The sequence below is a fragment of the Leptonychotes weddellii genome, chromosome 5, assembly GCF_054177405.1.
Source record: "Leptonychotes weddellii isolate Sample4059 chromosome 5, ASM5417740v2, whole genome shotgun sequence".
Classification (NCBI taxonomy): domain Eukaryota; kingdom Metazoa; phylum Chordata; class Mammalia; order Carnivora; family Phocidae; genus Leptonychotes; species Leptonychotes weddellii.
In genome coordinates this window covers 138339119-138360373 of record NC_138373.1, presented here as the reverse complement: position 1 = coordinate 138360373, position 21255 = coordinate 138339119, and the positions used below count along the sequence as shown (strand labels likewise).

General features: G+C 37.3%; 1 protein-coding gene across 3 annotated transcripts in view; it reads right to left on the bottom strand.

The window, feature by feature from the left end:
* The window catches only part of NEDD1 (NEDD1 gamma-tubulin ring complex targeting factor), a 49086-nt gene extending 28794 nt beyond the window's left edge, over positions 1-20292 (bottom strand). For 2 of the 3 annotated variants that reach the window (XM_006747133.3, XM_031017967.2), the window contains exons 1-5: positions 20213-20292; positions 17831-17974; positions 14975-15069; positions 10216-10332; positions 6836-6976 (exon numbers count right to left, since the gene is read on the bottom strand). In XM_006747133.3, coding sequence (XP_006747196.1) covers positions 6836-6976; positions 10216-10332; positions 14975-15069; positions 17831-17966 — 489 coding nt within the window. In that variant the 5' untranslated portion in view covers positions 17967-17974; positions 20213-20292. Of the gene's footprint in view, positions 1-6835; positions 6977-10215; positions 10333-14974; positions 15070-17830; positions 17975-19822; positions 20136-20212 lie in introns of those variants that run through there. The other variant, XM_031017966.2, reaches the window with a different exon arrangement.
* Positions 20293-21255: the final 963 nt, after the last annotated feature.

Here is a 21255-nt window from a genome sequence, read left to right as displayed (position 1 = left end):
CTCTCTCTGTCTCTCATGAATAAATAAATAAAATCTTAAAAAAAAAAAAAGAAACTAAAAAAAAAAGTATCTACATTAAAAATATAGATTAGAAGTTTATTTTATGCCAACATGTCAATTATAAAACTGCTCAAAGAACATACTAGATAGGCTAGACAAATATACACAAATACTAAGAAAAAACATGGAGCATACTGCATGGAGCACTGGGTGTTATACGAAAACAATGAATCGTGGATCACCACATCAAAAACTAATGATGTATTGTATGGTGACTAACGTAAGATAATAAAATAGAATTTAAAAAAAGAGAGAAAGAAAAAACATGGAGGACATATTATCATGCAAACACTGTATATCAATGTTCCTATATAACATCAAGGAGACCATTATTCTAGAAATAAAGCTTTGTAGTCAAACTCTCTGAGTGGTAAAATTCAGGTATAAATATAACCAGACAAACAAGTTAATCCAATTAAAATTAAACTCATTCTTGATAAAATAATTATTATTTTTAAGTGTAACTAATAATTATTTACATTTTTGGACTCTGTACCCAAACATGGTTACTAATACTTACAAAATCTATACCTAAAATGTCAAAAATTACATTGAATAAAATTAACTTATTTAACATATACTGAAATACATTATTTTTTTTTAAATACATTATATTTAAAATCTCACAAACAGCCTGCTGCATTTAAAGATCATTTTTAAGTCTAAGGAATCATTAAATAGATCCACTTTGTAACTGTTTTGAAAAGGGCCACAGTTTGGGAAAGGCAACACAGGTTAACCTATTTGTGAGCCTACGCTGCTGAACCTGCCAAACAGCAACATGCAGCTGTAATCTAGAAAGTCTGTCAGCCCTGGCAGTTCTGCAGAGGCCGCAAGCCTCCCCCGACATCTGCCCCCTCACTCCTGCAGAAAGACACTGTGATCCACATAAAACTAATAGCTTCAATTCAGCTCAGACACTTCAAAGTTAGGATCTAAGTATATTCAGGCAATCTCATTTCCAATATGAGATTCAGTATAATGCAGATTCAATGACACTCCAGGTTTTTGTCACTTTTGCTAAGAAATCAATCTGATGATTTTTAAATATTTCAAATTCTTGATTGTTTATAGAAACAAAAATTAAAATTTTTACTTTAGGGTGCCTGGGTGGCTCAGTTATGCATCTGTTCGACTCAGGCCATGATCCCAGGGTCCGGGATCAATCGAGTCGTCCCCCGCCCCCCCATCAGGCTCCCTGCACAGCTCAGTGGGGAGCCTGCTTCTCCCGCTGCCCCTCCCCCTGCTCCTGTGCACATATGCGTGCGTGCTCGCTCTCTCTCGCCAAAATAAATTTTAAAATCTTTTAAAAAAATAAAATTTTTATTTTTATCATTAGATGTGTCCTATCTACTATTTTTCTCAATACCCAGACCCTACTTATAGTAACTGATCAACATAAAAACCGGGCTGGCTAACAGTATATTTGAGTTGAATTATGTCAATCTTCTGACAGACTTAAAATTTTTATGAACATTGTTTAAATTTAAGAAATGAATATTTAATATGTTTGAAGTCTTAAATGAATTTTAAGAAATCTAAATGAATGCTCAAGTAGCAATTCTATGCCTCTAGTCACCAACAGATAAAATACACCATAACATGGGGCGCCTGGGTGGCTCAGTCGTTAAGCGTCTGCCTTCGGCTCAGGTCATGATTCCAGGGTCCTGGGATCGAGCCCCACATCGGGCTCCCCACTATGCTGGAAGCCTGCTTCTCCCTCTCCCACTCCCCCTGCTTGTGTTCCCCTCTCTCGCTGGGTCTCTGTCAAATAAATAAAATCTTTAAAAAAAAAAATACACCATAACAAAATCATTTGTAGGGGGAAAAAAACAAAACAAAACAAAACAACACCACTCCAAAGATTTCAATTACAATGCTCATAAAAGGGAAATATAAGTATGCAGAATCATGAAAACTGTGACTTTCTTCACTAAAAAAACTGAAACTGCATAGTTACACAGCGACCAAATGGTATTTCCTAGCCCACGTACTCTGTGTTAAAGGTACAGAGGAAAAGTTAAATAATACAATACACAAAACATACAAACATTTGTTCCAGGGAAGGGGGAAAAATTAAAATACTCCAGTTCAATTTCTTCACTTTCTTTAATGCTCTCCTTTTTCTAAGTCAAACACACAAAACATGATTACTGAGGTCAAGTTACAACTGGAAAATTAGCAAGGGTTTAGAGGGAACTCATTAAACCTAAAGATACGCAAACCAGTTTGGGAAAGTAAATCACAAAAGTTATTTTAATGATTTAATATGATTATTCATTAAAAGCTCACTGAAGTTCACTGATCTCTTACCAAATGTTAGGAACGATGCTAAACACACTCAGCATCTCATTTAGCCCTCAAAACAAACAAAAAAACAAGACTCTACTGAAAGTATATTCGCATTCTCACTTACAGATAAAGAAAAGGAGGCTTGAGAGTTAAGTAACTTGCCCAGGTTCACACAGCTAGCTCTCCAAATAAATGTGGGACCTGCGATACAGAACTATATCAACGATCCTATGGAGATGCCGACTTGTGCTAGCAGAAGGCAGCAGACACATGAAGATCTCATGTGACCTTACACAAGAGATAAGCCTACAGCATTACTGTTTTCCTCAACTACAAAATAATTTAAATTCAGTTTTGCTATGCAAATAATCAATGAAAATCCTTTGAAAACCAACCATACAGTGACCTATCACCTAGAATTTTAAAATATCTTTAAAGTGGCAAGAGAATACTGCAAAGTTTCCAGAAGCTTCGGATTCTCAAATCTTTATACATTCAGCTGCCTCTGAGCTAGAAAGAGATCCCAAAGAAAACAGTGCTACCACTCTTAATGAACAGATCTTCAAAATAGTTAAAAGTCTTGCCATCTAAAAGTCCTCATTTGTAAAATGAAAAATTAAAAAATGAAAAAAAATTTGTAACATACATCTCACAAGGGAGTAGCAAAGATTAAACAAGAAAATGTAACATAAAGCAATAATCACAGTGCTTGAAAGACAGGAAATGGTAGTAAGGATTATATGAAGGTGATAACCTCTGCCTGGAATGCTCTCCAAACCCTCTCACCACCTACAGTCACCCCAGTGGCAATAGGATGGTCTTTGCAATGAGTAATGCTGACGTAATTATACACCTGTCTGGAAAGCTGAACCCTATATCTCACACCATACACAGAAATTAATTTGAAATGGATGATAAGAGACATAAATGGGAAAGGTAAAAAAATAAAGCTTTATCTAAAGGTAAAACAATAAAGCTTTAATCCAAAAGAAAACAAAAGGACACATTTTTAAGACCTTGGGGTGAGCAAGATTTTTTCAAGAGGACACAAAAAAGAGCATCTATAAGTGAAAGTGATATACTAGACTAGGTTTCATTAAATTTAAGAACTTCTGTTCATTTTTTTTTTTTTTAAGATTCCATTTATTTATTTGACAGAGAGAGAGAGATAGCGAGAGCAGGAACACAAGCAGGGAGAGTGGGAGAGGGAGAAGCAGGCCTCCAGCGGAGCAGAGAGCCAGATGTGGGGCTCGATCCCAGGAAAGAGGCATTAGAGTTAAAAGGCCAGCTGTAGACTAAAAGAAGATACATGCAGCATGCATACCCAAAAAATTACTCAATCTGGAATATATAATAAACTATAAATCAGAAAAAAACACAAGTAACAAAATACAAGAAGGAGGAACAGACTTGAACAGTCACTTCACAAAAGAAGGCATATGAAAATACACTCAACACATCCGGCATGCAGAAATGCAAATTAAAACCACAATGAGGTACCACTACACAACCATCAAAATTGTTATAACTAATAAGATAAACAATACTTGGTATTAGCAAAAATGTGGAGCAACTGCATCTCACAAACATTGCTGGTAGAAGTGTAAAATGGCTCAAGTACTTTAGAAAGCTTTTTGGCATTTTTTAATAAAGTAAAGCATGATGCCTACACTAAGACCTAAGCAAGTCCATTTCTGAGTATTTACTCAAGACAAATGAAAACGTAAGTCCACAAAAAGACATTCACAAAGAATATTCACAGAAGTTTTATTGTAATAGCTAAAAACTAGAAACAACACAAATGTCCATCAACAGACTGTGACATATTCATATAATGGAAAATGACACAGCAGTAAAACAGTATGAACTACTATTCCATGCAACAAGGCAAACAGTGAAGACTAGAAGAAACCAGACACATCCAATTCTTTTAAGAAATATGAGGCAGGGGCGCCTGGGTGGCTCAGTCGTTAAGCGTCTGCCTTCGGCTCAGGTCATGATCCCAGGGTCCTGGGATCGAGCCCCGCATCAGGTTCCCTGCCCCGCAGGAAGCCTGCTTATCCCTCTCCCACTCCCCCTGCTTGTGTTCCCTCTCTCGCTGTGTCTCTGTCAAATAAATAAAATCTTTAAAAAAAAAAAAAAAAAGAAATATGAGGTAGTGCCTGGGAAGGGTTAAGACGGAGTCCTCCGGTGTGCCAGAAATGTTCTATACCTTCTGGTAGTTATGCAGGTATATACATATATAAAAATTCATCAAGCTATATACTTAAGATATATGCCCCTTATTATTTAAATTATATCTCAATTTTAGAAATTTAAATACTTTGCACATAATAAAGCCAAGAGCAAGAACTAAATCTAATGCTTTCAGAACTATTCCTTCATGTCTGGTTTTAATAAAAACAAACAAACCCAAAAAAAAAAAACCTCTCTAACAAGATAAAATAAAAACTGAAATATAAGAATTCACATGGTAGGTATCTGACCTAATGTTTATGTTACTAAAAAGTCAGCCAAGAATTTTTAATCTAAATGTGTCATGCTTCTAATATATCAAAAATCTTTAAAAAAAAAATAGGAGGGGCGCCTGGGTGGCTCAGCTGGTTAAGCGACTGCCTTCGGCTCAGGTCATGATCCTGGAGTCCCAGGATCGAGTCCCACATCGGGCTCCCTGCTTGGCAGGGAGTCTGCTTCTCCCTCTGACCCTCCTCCCTCTCATGCTCTCTGTCTCTCATTCTCTCTCTCTCAAATAAATAAATAAAATCTTTAAAAAAAAAAAAAAGGAAAGGAAGAAAGAAAATTAATTTCCTTAAAAAGCAAGACATGTGAACATTAGATAAGATTTTTTCACAATAGTTCCGATGTTTATGGGCTTAGGCTTTATGTCTCATTATCAAAATACAAATAACCAAAAAAAGAATGACAAAAAAAAATATTACTTCCTGCTTTTATGACTGTATTAATACGTTCTCTGTGGCAAATCACTTATCCACATCCATAAAATGCAGAAAGTGAAATTACCTGTAAACGCTTTCTTTTAGTTCAAGGTTTCTAGGATTCGGACATTGAACTAATCAAAAACTCTGATTAGCTCCTCAAATGCCTTCCAAAATAAAAGCTGAATCTTTGTTCTGGCATTCAAAGTTCCACATTAACACTATGCTCATACTTAACCTTTCCAATCTTTTTTCACATTGGCCCTATATAAAAACTTATATGCCTTCCTTAGTGTTTTTGATTTCCTACATACAAAATACCCTTCTCCCAAAGTTCTGTATTAGCCTATTAAGATCTTTGTTATCTCTATATCCATTTACATATTTATTAAGAATCTTTTCCATATAAAGTACAAAGCTGGATAATGGTTGAGGACAAAGAAACAAGACATGGTTCCACCTATAAAGTGGGAATGTAAAGAGCTAACCCTAATATAAATTAGAATCAATTAGCAAAGAAGCCAATTTATACTGTAGTAAAAGCAAAATAAAAATCATTTAAGCATTAGACACAGATGAAATCCTCCCTCCTTCACTTTTCCCTATTTTATTCCCAGATAGTTCTCCCACTGCTCTGAATCACCATAAGACTGTTTTATATCAATCATCTATATCATGTTTATGTTTATCTCCTTTATTCCCCCAACATATAAGGAACTTGAGAAGACTTTTTTCTGTTTTTAATATCCATTAAATTTTCCTCAAACACTAAATATATACTATTCAAATCATGATTTCAAAAATTGCTTTTCAAAAGTGAATAGCTCCCATATTTTATCTAATAATAGTTAAGGCCAAAGTGATTATAATAAAAAGTAAGGATTGAAAGAGATTGCACCTCACTGGAAATTTCTGCAGAGAATTTCACAGAAAGCTGGCCAAAACTTAGATTTCTTGAGTAACTGAATTTATTCTTTTACAAATTTTACAGATGAATATTTTATAAAGAAAAAAATTACTTGACTAATTTTCCTTCATAAAGTTTCCCTCACTACTCCTGTATTAACCTGAAAGTCCATAAACAAGCTCTGGGACTTTGACTATCATATACTTACACAAAAACCTTGTGCCTAAACACACTCAACCATCTATGTTCACCAAAAAGCATTTTTGAACAGAAGTATCTATCTTGTAGCTGACATAGTTTGAGCTATGATAACTGTGATGTCATAGAAAGATTAATATCCATATATCAGATTTAACCTACCCAACAACTGTTTATATTTTGCCATATACAGTTATATTCTAGGAGCATGTGACTACTCAATGGCATAACTGAACTCATGTAGGCAACATAATCCAGTATGAATTACCTTATTTGAACATTTTTAAAGAATACCATTAAAAAACAGCTAGCTCTAAGTTTTTTAAGCAAGCTAAATGCAAATTTAAAATACTTAATTTTGAAAACTTAAAATTCACTGTCTTATGTAAGATAATTCAAAATCTACCTTATCAACTCTGATTTGAATAAATGCATACTGTACCTGGTTACTGCCATGGCCAAAGGGAGTACTAGATAAATTAGTGGTTACACTGTGCAAAATAATTTCACCACTGAGAGATCCAGAAGCAATGTAGCAGTCATTCCAATTGTATGTGACACAAGTTACTTCATCTTTATGATCCTGAAAGAAATGAAAGTAAGTACACTACCACATAACCTTCACACCGCACATTTTCATGTTTTTGTAAATTTCATTTTTGGTAAATATTATGTATTTGTGAATTTAATATCTGCTTTAACATTTTCCTCAAATAACCTAAATAAAAATTACTCAAATGAGTAGGAAACTATTTGATCAACACCAAGTCTTCTCAGGGAACAGAGACTTAGTTTTTTATAACTGTAATAATGATCAAGGCACTCTGAAACAAGAGACAAAAGGGAAAGGTAATTTTCTAGATGGCAATATGTCTACCTTCCACTGACAACTAACATTTATTGCAAGTTGACTATTATGAGAGTCCCTGGCCTTGAAAGTATCACTGTTCAATGGAAAAGACAGGACATTTAAATTAACATGAAAATGGCAGAAGGAATGCTAGATGAGTAGTAGAGGCAAAGTGTCCTAGGAAAGAGAAAGAGGCATGACTGTGACCTAAGTTGACAGAAGAAGCTGTGGGGAAGACATAAAGCTTGAGTTCAACCTTAGAGAAAAAATAAACAATAAGTAGGGGAAGGGGAAAGAAACCAGACACACAAAATGGAAGAGAGCAAAAACAAAAGCCCCAAAGCCAGAAGAAGCAAGGCATGGCTGAGAGACGACAGCAGCTGTTTCCATTTGCTGGGAACATTATGAATTCTTATTAATCCTTAGAAGAATCCTGGGAGGCAAGGTCACTTTTCTCATTTATAGATGAGTTCACTACATGAGGCACAGAAAGGTTAAGAAATCTGTGCAAGCTCACATAACTACTAAGTGGCAGATCCAAGATTCAATTCCAGGTCAAAGCCTAAAGCCTATTTCCCTCTCTATACTAGGTTGTCTCCCAATCCAAAGGGGAATCCACTTTGAGGAAACAAAACTGGTTTTAAACAAACTGGGTTCACAAGCACTGTATTTTCCAACATCAAATTAGAGATATCTAGCAGGAGCATAGAAAAGTGATCAGGGGGGCGCCTGGGTGGCTCAGTCATTAAGCGTCTGCCTTCGGCTCAGGTCAGAATCCCAGGGTCCTGGGATCGAGCCCCGCATCGGGCTCTCTGCTCCGCGGGAAGCCTGCTTCTCCCTCTCCCACTCCCCCTGCTTGTGTTCCCTCTCTCGCTGTGTCTCTGTCTGTCAAATAAATAAATAAAATCTTTAAAAAGAAAAAAAAGGAAAGAAAACTGATCAGGGTTAGAAGTATATTTTAACAGTTTGCTGTTGTATCTTAATATAAATAAACTAACTTTTGCATCTAATAATTAGATTAATGTAATATCATAAATAGTAGCTATAATATTCCACTTATAATCCAATGTTTTCAAATGGCCCTTTGAGCATGTCTGAAGGTATCTTTACACTTTATTCCTTACTTAAATCAAAGAAAAAATTGCTATCCCAAGGAAAAAATGTCTGATGAGAAGAAAAAAAGAGAGTGGACATTTAGTTCATTGTTCCCACTTGGAAAATTACGAACATGGGGTCCAATACAATTTCTATGACTTTAAAAAGAAGCAAGTGTCTTCCTTATTTTAACTGTGGAAAATAAGTCATTCAGCAAATATTCAGTAAGCACCTACCAAGTGCCAGAAATTGTGTTTCCAGGGAGAGCACCGCAGAGAAGAGACCCAAAGGTGAAAGATTAGACTTCCCACTATCAAAATTAGTCAAACACTTGTTAACTGAATGAATAAAGAAATGAAGTACTCTAAGAGTTGTAAACAATGAGAAGAGACAAAACTATCTGGAGTAATTGGGAAAACTGAGGATGGAAGAACAAGTAGCATTTTGCCATGCCATAGGAGTTATAGGGGTAAGAGATGCTCCTAAAATGAATGAGAATATGTGACAAAAGGGGCCACAAACTTCAAATCTCTTCTCAATTCTGTAAAATAATCTTTTTCATAGTAGGTATACCCCTCTAAATAACTTTAACTCAATTTCATAATTTAAAAAATTAAACAATGGATAATATCTGAGTTTGCATTTCATCTTTGTCATTACTAGCTGTTTGACACTGAACAAGTTCTTTAACATCCCTGAGCCAGAGTTCCTCCATGGGTTCACAGGAATAGTACTACCTGCTTTGCAGAATTCTTGTGACACAAAGAATAAACATAGTTAAGCACAGTGGCTGGCATATCAAAGAACTCAATAAAAGTTAACTATTCTCATTATTGGCAACTCTTCAATTATCCTTAAGACTCTTCAAAGTTTAGCTAATATCTAAAATAATGAACTTCCAAAGGTAATATTTTAAGCAGCAATTATAGGATTACATTTCTGTTTAAAAGAAAATCATTCTTTATATACAATTTCCCTAGCAAGAATTAACCCAATGACATTTGACATTAACAAAATGATAATGTGTCTAGCATTTGCTTCAAAATAATCTGAGGGTGAGATTACATAGTAATCTGATTAGAGAGTAGATAGGGCACATATAAAATAATATTGGCCATGAGTTGACCATCATCAAAGTCAGATGAATGTATGTGTATGTGTATTCATGTTTAGAATTTTCATATTAAAAGTTTTTTAAAGACATATGAAAATGAAAAATAACCTTAAAAATGAGTTTCCAAATATTAAAAGTACATAATAGTGAAAAGGTGAATTCCAAAAAAATCATCATAACCCAGAAGCTTTCACGTGACAAATATTTTTATTTTCTAAAACTACAAAAAGCTAATTATTTAAAGAAACACTAATTGTAAATAGTAAATTATTTTAGAAAATATTTAATTACCAAGATGAAAACACATACACACAAAAATAACACAAACAGCCGCAACCATATACGTTAGAGAACTAAGAAGTCAAATCCCCAACTTTGATTAGTAGGTCGATTATGGCCATCCCAAAACCACTCTCATTTTTCTCCGAGACTTAAAAAAAGATTTCTGATGACAACTCATACTTCAGAAAAAATGAAGGAAGTGGTTCACTGAAAAAAGAGAGGAACTAAGTGAAAAGAATAAAGGAAAAGTTTTAAACACCACAATATGCATTAGTGACATACATGGAGGTAAAAACAGACCAAAAAAAATTTTTCTGACTTAAATAGCATCTTTATTTTCCCTAACAAATCTCACTTCAATTCTGAAGCATCTTATTTTTATCATAAAAGCTCAAAATTAAAAGTGTGGCAAATATTCTAAACATCATAAGATACTCATTACTACAAGGATTTAAAAAAAAAAAAAAAAAAAGTTGCTTACCTTAAGAGATCGATGAATTCTTTTTGATTTTAAATCCCAAATGTTAACAGTGTGATTTAGGCCTCCACTTACTAAATACATAGATGTGGAATTTAAACTGACACATGTCTGCTTTTGCTATTAAAGAAAGAAAAAAAGTTACCTTAATTTAATAGAGCCCAGAGCTGACTTTCAAGTCCCATCCAACACTTAGTGAGCACTTTGTAAACATTTGTTGAATTAAATGCTATAAACATGCTAAGACTTAGACTGACCTCTCATCATCCTCCACCCGCATCCAACAGCTTGAAAGGAGTTCAAAAAGGCTTCAAGGAACTCAACCAGAGCGGTGTTCTCCTCCATAGAACAGAGCTGACAGAGGAAGCTTAGGCAACACCAGCAAGTCTTGGCCTCCCATCATGGCTTACTTGCTCTTAATATTGCCCCTTAGTAAAACCTACTCTTGTACTTTCACAGAGTATCTTGAATTAGAATCAACCCACAGCTCAGAAAACACTAAACGTAGAAGAGACTTTAAAGAATGTCTAGACCCCTTCTTTTACAGATGGGGAAAGTTCATAAAGAAGACAAGATACTTGCCCAAAGTCTCACAACAAAGTCTCCCCCAATGGAGCCCAAGTCTCAAATATCAGATCTTCAGAACCTAACTCTACACTCTTCCTCCCGTCTGAAAAGGCACCATCCACTCAGTTTCTCAAAAGTCCAGAATTACCCTTGATTCCACGTCTCCTTCCCTGCCACCTACTGTAAGTTCTTTAAACTCCAACACTAACATAAACCCCACAGGGGCTCCCCTTTATCTACTGAGGCTACCAACACACTAATCCGGACCCTATAGAACCACACGAACAGCAGCCTCCTAACTGGTTGTCCCACTTCTAACCCGACTCCCCTACATTCTATGCTCCACAAGTAGGATGACCTTTAAAAAATGCAAATCAGATCATGATGCTCCCATTTAAAAAATTTTGATGGCTTCCAATCAGCCCTAGAATAAATTCCAAACTCATTAACCTGGCTTTCAAACCCTACCTCATCTCTCACCATTCTCCTCCTCACCTACTAATTCTCCAGCCACAATGGCCTTCTTCCATTCCTTAAACGTTATCAGCCCTGTATTTGCCTCAAGGCTTCTATACTTGCCTGGAAACCTCAATTCCCTGAGCCCTAGCTGAATGACTTCTAGTTGATAGACAGCAACTTCAAAGCCACACTTTCTGGGGACCTCCCTTGGCCACCTAATGTAACTTGCTATCTCAATGCTTATTTTAATTCTCTGTGTAGCAACTTAATCACTATCTGGGTATTCTGTTTAGTAGTTTACGGTCTTCCACCAGAATGTCAGTTTCATTAGTGCAAAGACCATATCCATGCTCGATAAATATTTATGGAATAAATGGCTAAAAATACAGAGGTTTTCAAGTTTTTCTCACAATGAGTATCTGTGAGCGTCATCTATCTGGAGGCATCATCAGTAACTATGCTACACAGTAAAACACAATGTTGCATGTGTTTTCTCCTATTTAACCTTCAGATACACTCTGTAGTTACATTAATTGTTCTCACCTCTAGTTGAATGCAATGGGGAAAAAAAAGAGAAAAATGAATTCCAAGGGGCACATTTTATGACTTAGCTAGAAGTTAAAAGGTAAGCTATGTAGGTTTAGGCAAGTCATCTCACCTTTCTAAGCCTACGTTTCTTCATCTGAGAAGTGAAAAATCAGGACTAGATCTATTGTTCTTACCTCAAGAGTCCACGCATCTGAAAAACACCCTGTGCTCAAAAGAGCACTTTTCTTAAAAATTTTAATTCCAGTATAATTAACATAGTGTTATATTAGTTCCAGATGTACAGTATATTGACTACTTCATGCTCATCACGATTAAGTGTACTCTCAATCCCCTAGGAGAGCAACGGATTCTTATAAGAAACCTATCCCTCCCCCGAGGTTTCTTCCAGCTCTGAAATTTTGACAAAGAGTCAAAATTACTAACACATATAAAAATATCAGGAACACATTACATCAATGTTTCAGCATAGTTGCTACAATTCCCTATAGACACCATTCTAGGAACTGACTTTGGTCTAAAGGGACTGGTATTGATTTAGAATCTGGAGGCGCCTGGATGGCTCAGTTGGTTGAGGTCATGATCTCAGGGTACTGGGATCGAGCCCCACATAGGGCTCCCTGTTCATTGCAGGGTCTGCTTCTGTCTGCCCCTCCACCCGCCCCCCACCCTGTGCTTTCTCTCTTACCTGTGCTCTCCCTCTCAAATAAATAAAATCTTAAAAAAAAAAAAAAAGAATCTAGTTATCACCACAAATCAGGACAGTTTACTAAGAGCTATCAAAATAACCTTTAAGAAAATAAATAAGAATGGTGTCCATCAAAATCAATATATTAGTATTCTAATCATCAAAAACAACTCAAATTATTAAGGACTCAGAACAAAACCTATGTTTTCAACTGGCCTACCCTGATGTTAGAAGATCTTTTTTTTTTTTATGTTGATGTATTTTTTTTTTTTTTTAAGATTTTATTTATTCATTTGAGACACAGAGATACAGAGAGAGAGAGCATGAGCAGAGGGAGAGGCAGAGGGAGAGGGAGAAGCAGGCTTCCCGCCGAGCAGGGAGCCCGATGTGGGGCTCGATCCCAGGACCCTGGGATCATGACCTGAGCCGAAGGCAGACGCTTAGCCATCTGAGCCACCCAGGCGCCCCTTTATGTTGATGTATTATTAATGTAGCTAATGAACTTAAATAATTGATGAAAACTGTGTGCTTATTATAGGAATCCTGTACCCTAAAACACAAGCAATGGGTGAAGTTTTTAAAATCTAAAAATAAAAGCTGGCCAAATGTCTAGGTTATACAGTAGCTTAAGATATTCATTATATTACTGTTAATATCAATTTGCCTACTCTAAAGAGCTAAAAGCAAAATCAAAGAAAATAAATATAAACTTAAAGTTCTGCTCTAAAAATCGTGTTAAAGTAAGTAAGATAGAATCCTATTTCCCCAAGGAGTAATGGTCTCATATCTCAAATGGCACACAAATAATAGGACTTGGATCCTACAAAGCAAAGGTGATCAACACACTAATATGTTACAAGAAATTACTAACAAATGCTAAACAACCAACGTTTGCAAAATACTCTTTTAAGCAAATTACATTAAAGCAGATTCAAATTATAATAACCTCACTTTCATCCACCTGTATACTTTTTTTTTTAATTAAAGATTTTATTTATTTGGGAGAGAGCATGAGAAGGGGGAGGGGCAGATGGAGAGGGAGAAGCAGACTCCCTGCCAAGCACAGGACTCCACGAGGGGCTACATCCCAGGACGCTGAGATTATGACCTGAGCCAAAGGCAGACTCTTAACCAATTGAGCCACCCAGGTGCCCACCATCCACCTGTATTCTGATGTGATTTCTTAACTGTAGGAAAGAGAACTAACTATAGCAACTGATGTGGAATATTCACAAAATCCTTAGAATTGTGTCACATTTGTGAATATCATCTACTATTTTCATAATTTAACAAGAACAACAATTACAAAGTTCCCAAACTGTTCTAAGGCATAATGGATAGAAGGAGCACAATATTGTGCTGGAAGTGGAAACTGAAATTGTTTTGATATTGATATTCAATTCAACAAATGCTTGTTGACACCTCTGATAGTACCTAAAGATCCAAAAATGACTAAGATGTTCTGCCTGCTCTTGAAGAGTACAGTTTACCTTTTATCAACCAGGGCTACTCTCTGCCTCAATTTTATTTAACTGAGTTTGAATAGGCAGTGTGTCTCAAATTCTGTATCTGCCCTTAGCAGACATTCTCTGCCCCAGCCTCTAGCATTTGTGGGCTGGATTTGATGCTTGTGTCAATCCCACCTGCCTTTAGGAAAGGATGGACAGAAATCAAAAGTCCTTTTTAAATTAGATGAGCTCATATTCCACTGTCCTTCTGTGTTCTTTCTAAGTGAGCTACCCTACCTATTCCAGTGTGTAAAATTATGACAACTGATAATGGTTTAGGGCCTGCTATGAAAACTTTGAACCTTAAATTAAGAACAAGATACCACTACTTCTACCTTTTTAGTTAAACCTTATTAACAAAAAAATAGATTTCAAGGAGTGTGTGTGACTAAAAATGAGGACACCATCATTATCCTGAATCAGAGGGATTAACATATAAAACAAAAAGATCAGAAAAAAATATGCAGTGAGAACTTCATTTAAATGCTCTGGGATCAAGGCTCAGTTTGACAAAGCCATCCTGTTCCAGGAGAGCTTGAGGAGACTCAGGCAGGCCCCTCAGTAACCAGGACAGAAGCTAAAGCAGAAGCTACCATCACATAGGGGTCTTTAGCTGATGGTCCTGAATTCAACAGCAGTAAGGATAGGACTATATCATTAGGACATTTGAATGGTCAAATCAACCTGGTGACCGCAGTAGGACTTGGGCTTTAAAAAGGCAGCAATATCAGGCAATCTTCCAGAGAGAGATGGAGAAAGCAAGTGATTAGCAGACATAATCTAAGTCCTTGATTGCTCCCCTAAGATCCACTATTATTTTACCTGAAGATGTTTCAGTACCCATCTCCTCTTTAAGTGTTACTGTATTATTTTGAGTTTCGGTTAAGAATTATAGTTTTAAACACCTTTATATTTAGTTGCAAGCACCATAAGAAGCAGTTACCACCCAAGCAGAACTAAAATTTTTAAAATTTTTTTTTTAAAAATCACTTACCCCTTCACCAAGCTCGAAAAGTAGAAAAGGTTTATTTTTGTAATGTGAAACAACAATTTTGTCGCCACTGGAAGATGCTGTCACTAGAAAGTTATCTAAATGAAGAGTTATGGAGCATCAAACAATTCATGAGCATCTCTAGCACTAGACTATTATTGCAAGAATTGTGATGATAAAAGCAAGTGCACTAACCTAAGAAGACAAGCAAATGAATATAGCTTATACATCAGCTTTCAAAAATGGCTCAGGTTACTAATTACTAATTCTCTTTACTACTACCGCAGGGAAGAACTATCCTCTCTGGCTCTACTATTACTTGAAAGCTATTTTACCCAGTGAAATACTACTCCATTTTCAAAGAATAGGCCAGAAGGTCTAATTTTATCCTTCAAGAATGAGATCATGATAAAAGCAACATCAGCAAATATCAATCAGCCTTTTCATCTATAAACACCGCTCAAGATAGTTATTTATTAACACAGTGCTTGGTACCAATTTAAGCTATAAAGCAAATAACCACATTAGTCTCCTGTTCATCCATTAAAAATATAAAGCCTGATATATCCTTAGAACTAGAATTTTTATGATAGAATGTTTCAATCTTAAATAAATTAAGAATAAATATTACAGTAAATATAGCAAATATAAATATATGTGGTTAAATAGCAACTATTTATGCTCTGGAAGAGTTTTATTTTATAAGTTAAATTTATTAAAAACTTAATTTAAAAATTTAACTTAATTTAAAATTATTTTACCTTGTTTTACAGAAATTATAAGAACAGTCAGTAAACAAAAAACACTGTAAATTATTTTTAAATTAAAAAGATTAAATACAATATAATCAAGAATAAGAGCCTAATTTTGAGAGTCATAATGAATTAAAATATCAGAAGTTTAAATCTTTGATTTTTAACGAGCGAAACCTTAACTGCATTATTTTGGGTGGTTTCTATAACATTTGTATATTTCATGAATAGACCATGGATTGTGATTTTATTATGATACATGATTCAAATAAAATCATTCCCACCCAGATATTATAGCACTGAGAAGAACAAATCATTTCCCTTTCCTTGGTTTCATCCTCTGTTTACTACTTTTTCTCCTTAGAATACAGAAAAGGACTGAACAAAGATAATATGAGAGGGTAATCTAGTTACTCCTTTTATTTCTCTTGTAGTTTTAGAAATCATGAGAAAGTGAGGAACCCTACCTAATAGGGCCAAAAACCTGGTACCTCACTCAATCCTGTTTTTGGAATCCATGCTAAGTGGATCCCAAGTAGCTGAGTCTGGGAGGTCCTTGTTCTTTGGTAACTAACCTCTATGGAAGAGATCAAAGCCTCATTAAAAATAAGACGATATGCAAAAGTTTCCAGTGCGTATCTACCTGTACAACAAAACTTTATAGAAATAAGACCAGTTTCCAAAAGTCATCCCACACTACCTCATAGTCACATCAGTTTTGTTGATAGACCATTAAGTGGTTTATCAGCAAATGCCAACTCCTAATAAAACTCCTTGGAATAAAAATAAACCCAAACTAATAAATCTTATCAAGAACTGCTATTTTTTTCTTATACAGTAAGTAACAGGGAAATTAAGCTCTACACATAATAAAAACCTAATAATAGAAAGAAGCAACCTCACATATTTGTCACTCTCCTTAAAACATTTTTCCCCCACTACCCGTCTGGAGAGTCCTTCAAAAATGTACTCCCTTCCTTCACCAGGAGTTTGATTAATAGAGAAACCAAAGTAATTTATTTTGCTACTTTAACACAAAATCAAGGAATGATAAAGAGGTAAATTTAATTCAGTAAGAAAATTCATCATTTTTGTTACATATTTGCAAGAATAATTAGGTTGGGCATGAAAACTTCTGTTTTTGTTCATAAATCAGTCATATTTTAAAGCTTTGATATTTTTACTTTCATCAGGAAACACAATATTCATAATCTGATACTGATAAGATCAGACATACGTTAAAACTTAATTTGGTGTTTAAGTAATAGTCTATATGTGTAAGTTATACAAAAGAATGATAATTTCTAGCATACCAAGTTTATAGAACATAGAGTATTTTGTTTGCAGCAATGGTTCTACTGAGAGCTACTGGCTTCTGGTGGGTAAAGGCCAGGAACATTTCTAAACATCCTACAGTGCACACGACAGCCCCCATAACAAAGAATTATCTAGTCCAAAATGTCAATAGTGCAAGGCTGAGAAATTCTGATTTCTAAGCTTCATCCCCTCATTTATTTTACCCACATTTAGGAGCTTACTAAGACAGGGAGCGTGTAAATCAGAAACACAAAAGGCCTGGAAAATTCAATCTAGACAATTTCTCTGAAAAATCAGGCTATTTTCATCATAGACAGAAAGAGAAATACAGAGAGTACATCAGTAAGATGAAGATGTTGGACAATTTTAATTTTTATCTCCTCCCCCAACTTTGCTTCTGCCTTTGAGTTCTGTCTTTAATTTGCAGACCAGACCTATAAATAGCCAAATGTAGATGCAAAAACTCATTCCAAAACCTTTCAGAAGTTTTCCCACCATTACCTACCTTATTCCATTTGGGTTAAACGACAAACTGTTGATAATAAAACTAATTCTATGGTCTCGATCTAGTAGTTTATATATATATATGCATACATATACATATGTGTGTGTATATATATACGTATACATTCATATGATGTACTTATTAAACCCCTATTTCACTTTATCTACCTAGCTTTCATAGCTATGCAAAATATATTTCTTATTGGTCACATGCAAAAGTTTCATTGATACTGTTATTTAACCTAACAAAAAGTGGTTATTTAAAAAAAAAAAAAAAAAAGGATACTATTACTGCTCCAACACATTGAGCTGATTCCATGTGGTGATGTGTGGGGGCTGAATTTATCCACCAATGTCATAGAGGAAGCATCCCATATTTTAATATCGTCTCCGGATGAAGCAAATCTGAGGTTTTCCTGCATGACTGCACCTACAAATAGTTTAAAACAATATATTTAAAAAACAATTAAGGATAGGTCAAAATGAAGGATCTAATCTAAATCAGGTGGTTCTACTTGTCCACTTTTGTTCCAGAGGGGGGTGCTCACCACAAAGTAGCTGGAGCAATCCTTCTAAAATCACATTCTCTCAGTTGACCCTTCCAATAGCTCTCCACAGCAATTATAAAGAAATCCAACCTCCTTGGCATGCCTTGCATGACCTGGCCCCAGTGTAACTGTCCTACCTCTCTTCCCCAGGGCCACCAGACTCACAGGCCTTCTTTCTTGCCTCAATCTTTCCAGTTGCTGCCCCCTCTGCCTGGAATACTCTTTCCCCAGATTTCCCATGGTCATTTCCTTCACCTCACTCTAGTTTCAGCTCAAATGTGTCCTCAGAAAAGCTTTCCCTGACCACCATGGCTAAAGCAGCCCCACACCAGTTGCCCATTATGCAGTTTCATTTTTTTTCCCCCACAGCACTTTCTGCTATTTGCAACTCTTTGTTCTCATAATAATGTCTGCTTCTCCTGACTTGAACAAAACAAAGATCCTGAAAACGGATTTTGTCTTGTTTACTATCAGTCTTGAAATGTTCCCGGCACTCAGTAGGTGCTCAACAAATAAGTACTGGCTAGAAAACTTCCTAAATCTTTTTAAAATGTATAATAAACTGGAGCATCCCTGCGGGTCAGAATCCAGTGACTCCAGTTTTTCCAAATAACTCCAAAATTAGGAAATATAGCCAAAGGAGATGTCACTAAGTCCCTGTACCAATACTTGGTCTAGGATGGCTTCACTCGTATTGTTTATTCACAGTATATAATTCGAGTACATAATTCTGACAAGTGATTTAACAAACCAAGGCAGTCTAAAAAACAGAAGGCAAGGGAGCTGCTTTAGGCAGATACTCTAAGAGCAGCAAGTGGTAATGCATGATAAGTCAGAAAAAAAATGCTCAAAAATACATGGAAGAAAAGGAAAGGAGCCTAGAAATATACCCTCCACACCTTCCTGGTGTGGACAGTGTAAGAGGACAGCACAGTAGTAGTGATGTCACAGAGTCCCAAGTCACCAACAAAGCATCACATTTATGTCCAGTAAATCTTATTTCAGAGGCCATGTTAAAGGTATAATAATTACAAGGCCCTTTGATTCTCAAGAGACAAAAAAAAAAATTTTTTTAATGTGCTTATAAAAAGACTAAAACTTTTGTTAACTAGAAAAGTCACTTATGTGGTGACTTATTATGCTTCATTCATCGGATAAAAACAGTGTTACCAAAAGCTGTTCGTCATCTGTTGAAATGTGGACATGCAGTGTTTGGATTTGGTGCCTTGACATGTGGTAACGTGTATTGGTTCCCTACTCACGATACAATTAAGTGCTGGAAAGGGGATCTCTTAAACCCAGGAAACACAACTGAAAAATATCTTTACTATAATCTCACACCATTCCCGTTAAGCGGTGTGGGGCAGTGTGGAAAGATCACTTAAGTAAGGGCTCAGAAAACAGGAGTTTGCCCCAAAGTTAGGTGGCAGTGACTTCGGCAGAGTCACTTAATGTCTGCTTCCTTCTCTTCAAGTGGAGTGGGGAAGGGGTCCACCTGCCCATCTACCTCGCTCTTCTGAGAACTGAGCACCTTTAAGGGAGAGTCATTGCATCAGTCTCTCAAAGAAGGTCCCATTAAAGTGAGTTGTCAGGACACAAGGCGGCAAAAGACAGCCAACCCCAAATTTAGGGACAGCGCCTACAGGGGGGAAAAAAATTCACTATAATATTTAGTTTAAACGAAAGTTCTTCAACTTTTACTTGCAGAAGAACTGCTCAACTGGGGTTACCTTATAAAATGCATTCGAGCCGTAGAGGAGAGGTTTACAAAAGGGGAGGCGGCCGGTGGAGAAGCGGCAAACTTTCCGGGGGACAGCACATCCCCCAGAGCCGCCACCAACCCACCCACCCCAGCTGCCCGGGCCACCTCTCAGGCCGAGTCGGTGACTGTCGCAGACGGAGGTGCGCGACCCCGGCCCGCGGCTGCCGTGCACTTCCGCGCCAAACTCGCTGCCGCGCCCCTGCCCGACAACTGCCCGGAGCACTGGACCGGCCCGGGCGCGCAGGGCTCGGGGACCTCCGACCCGCCCCCGGAGTGGCCGGAAGGCGGGCGGGGTTCGGGAGTCTGCAAGGACGCGACGCGCAGCGGCCCGCTGACCCCCGGCGCCCCGGAACCTCACCTCTCAGCCGCGGCACACCGGGGGCCACGGCGCGGCCCGCTCCGGCGCTGGACTTCCGGCTCCCGCCCGGATTGTTAAACTTCGGCGGCCGGAAGTCCCGCCCGCAAGCGGCGTCATGGGGAGAGGCGCTGCACGGAGGGGGTGGCTAGGGTTGGCTGGGCAGGGGCGGGGGCGGGGCCGGGGCCCGGGGCAGGGGCAGGGCCTCCGCGGGGATCCCTGTCCCACCGCCAGGGCGGGAGCTGGGGGCTTGGGCGGCTTCTTCCACGCCCCAGCGATGGCCTCTGGGCACAGGTGGATAGATGCCCCTTTGTTGTTTATTTGTTTGCTGACTGCCCCCTGGGTGCCGGCTTCTAGGATAGACTCGGTGCGTGATGATGGGCTTAGCCTGGGAGTACAGGGGTACTGTGAACGTTCATCGTCCCTGGCCTCGTGGAGCTTACAGTTCACTATAGGAGGCAGACGTTCATAAATAATTACATACTTAAAAGAAAAGTGAAGCTGACAGTTGCTTCAAAGGAAAGCTAAGAGGTGAATGAAACATATATGAAAGGGAAATGAACACGGATATGGGTTTAGGAAAGGCTTCCTTTGAAGAGGAAACCATGGAGAGCAGGTAATACCCCATGCAATTTACAAACCAGAAGGCATGCTCAGAAAAGCTAAGAAATAACCAAATGTGTAAGTGTCTGAGGTATCTGACTTCAAAATCCATGATCTTTCTTCCTAATCATTGATCTTTCTTCTTAATCATGCTGCAGGGTCAGGAACTTCAAACACCATCTGGCTGGAATTCTGAAAGGGAGATTTCTCAGAGTGGAAAAAAAGAGGAGCTGAACTGAGTTTTCAATACCAAGGCCTTTTTTTTTTTAGCTTTACTGACAATTTTTGCTAAGAATACTTATAAAAAGTAGGGATCCGAAAGGGTACGTGCACCCCGATGTTTATAGCAGCAATGTCCACAATAGCCAAACTGTGGAAAGAGCCAAGATGTCCATCGACAGATGAATGGATAAAGAAGATGTGGTATATATATACAATGGAAT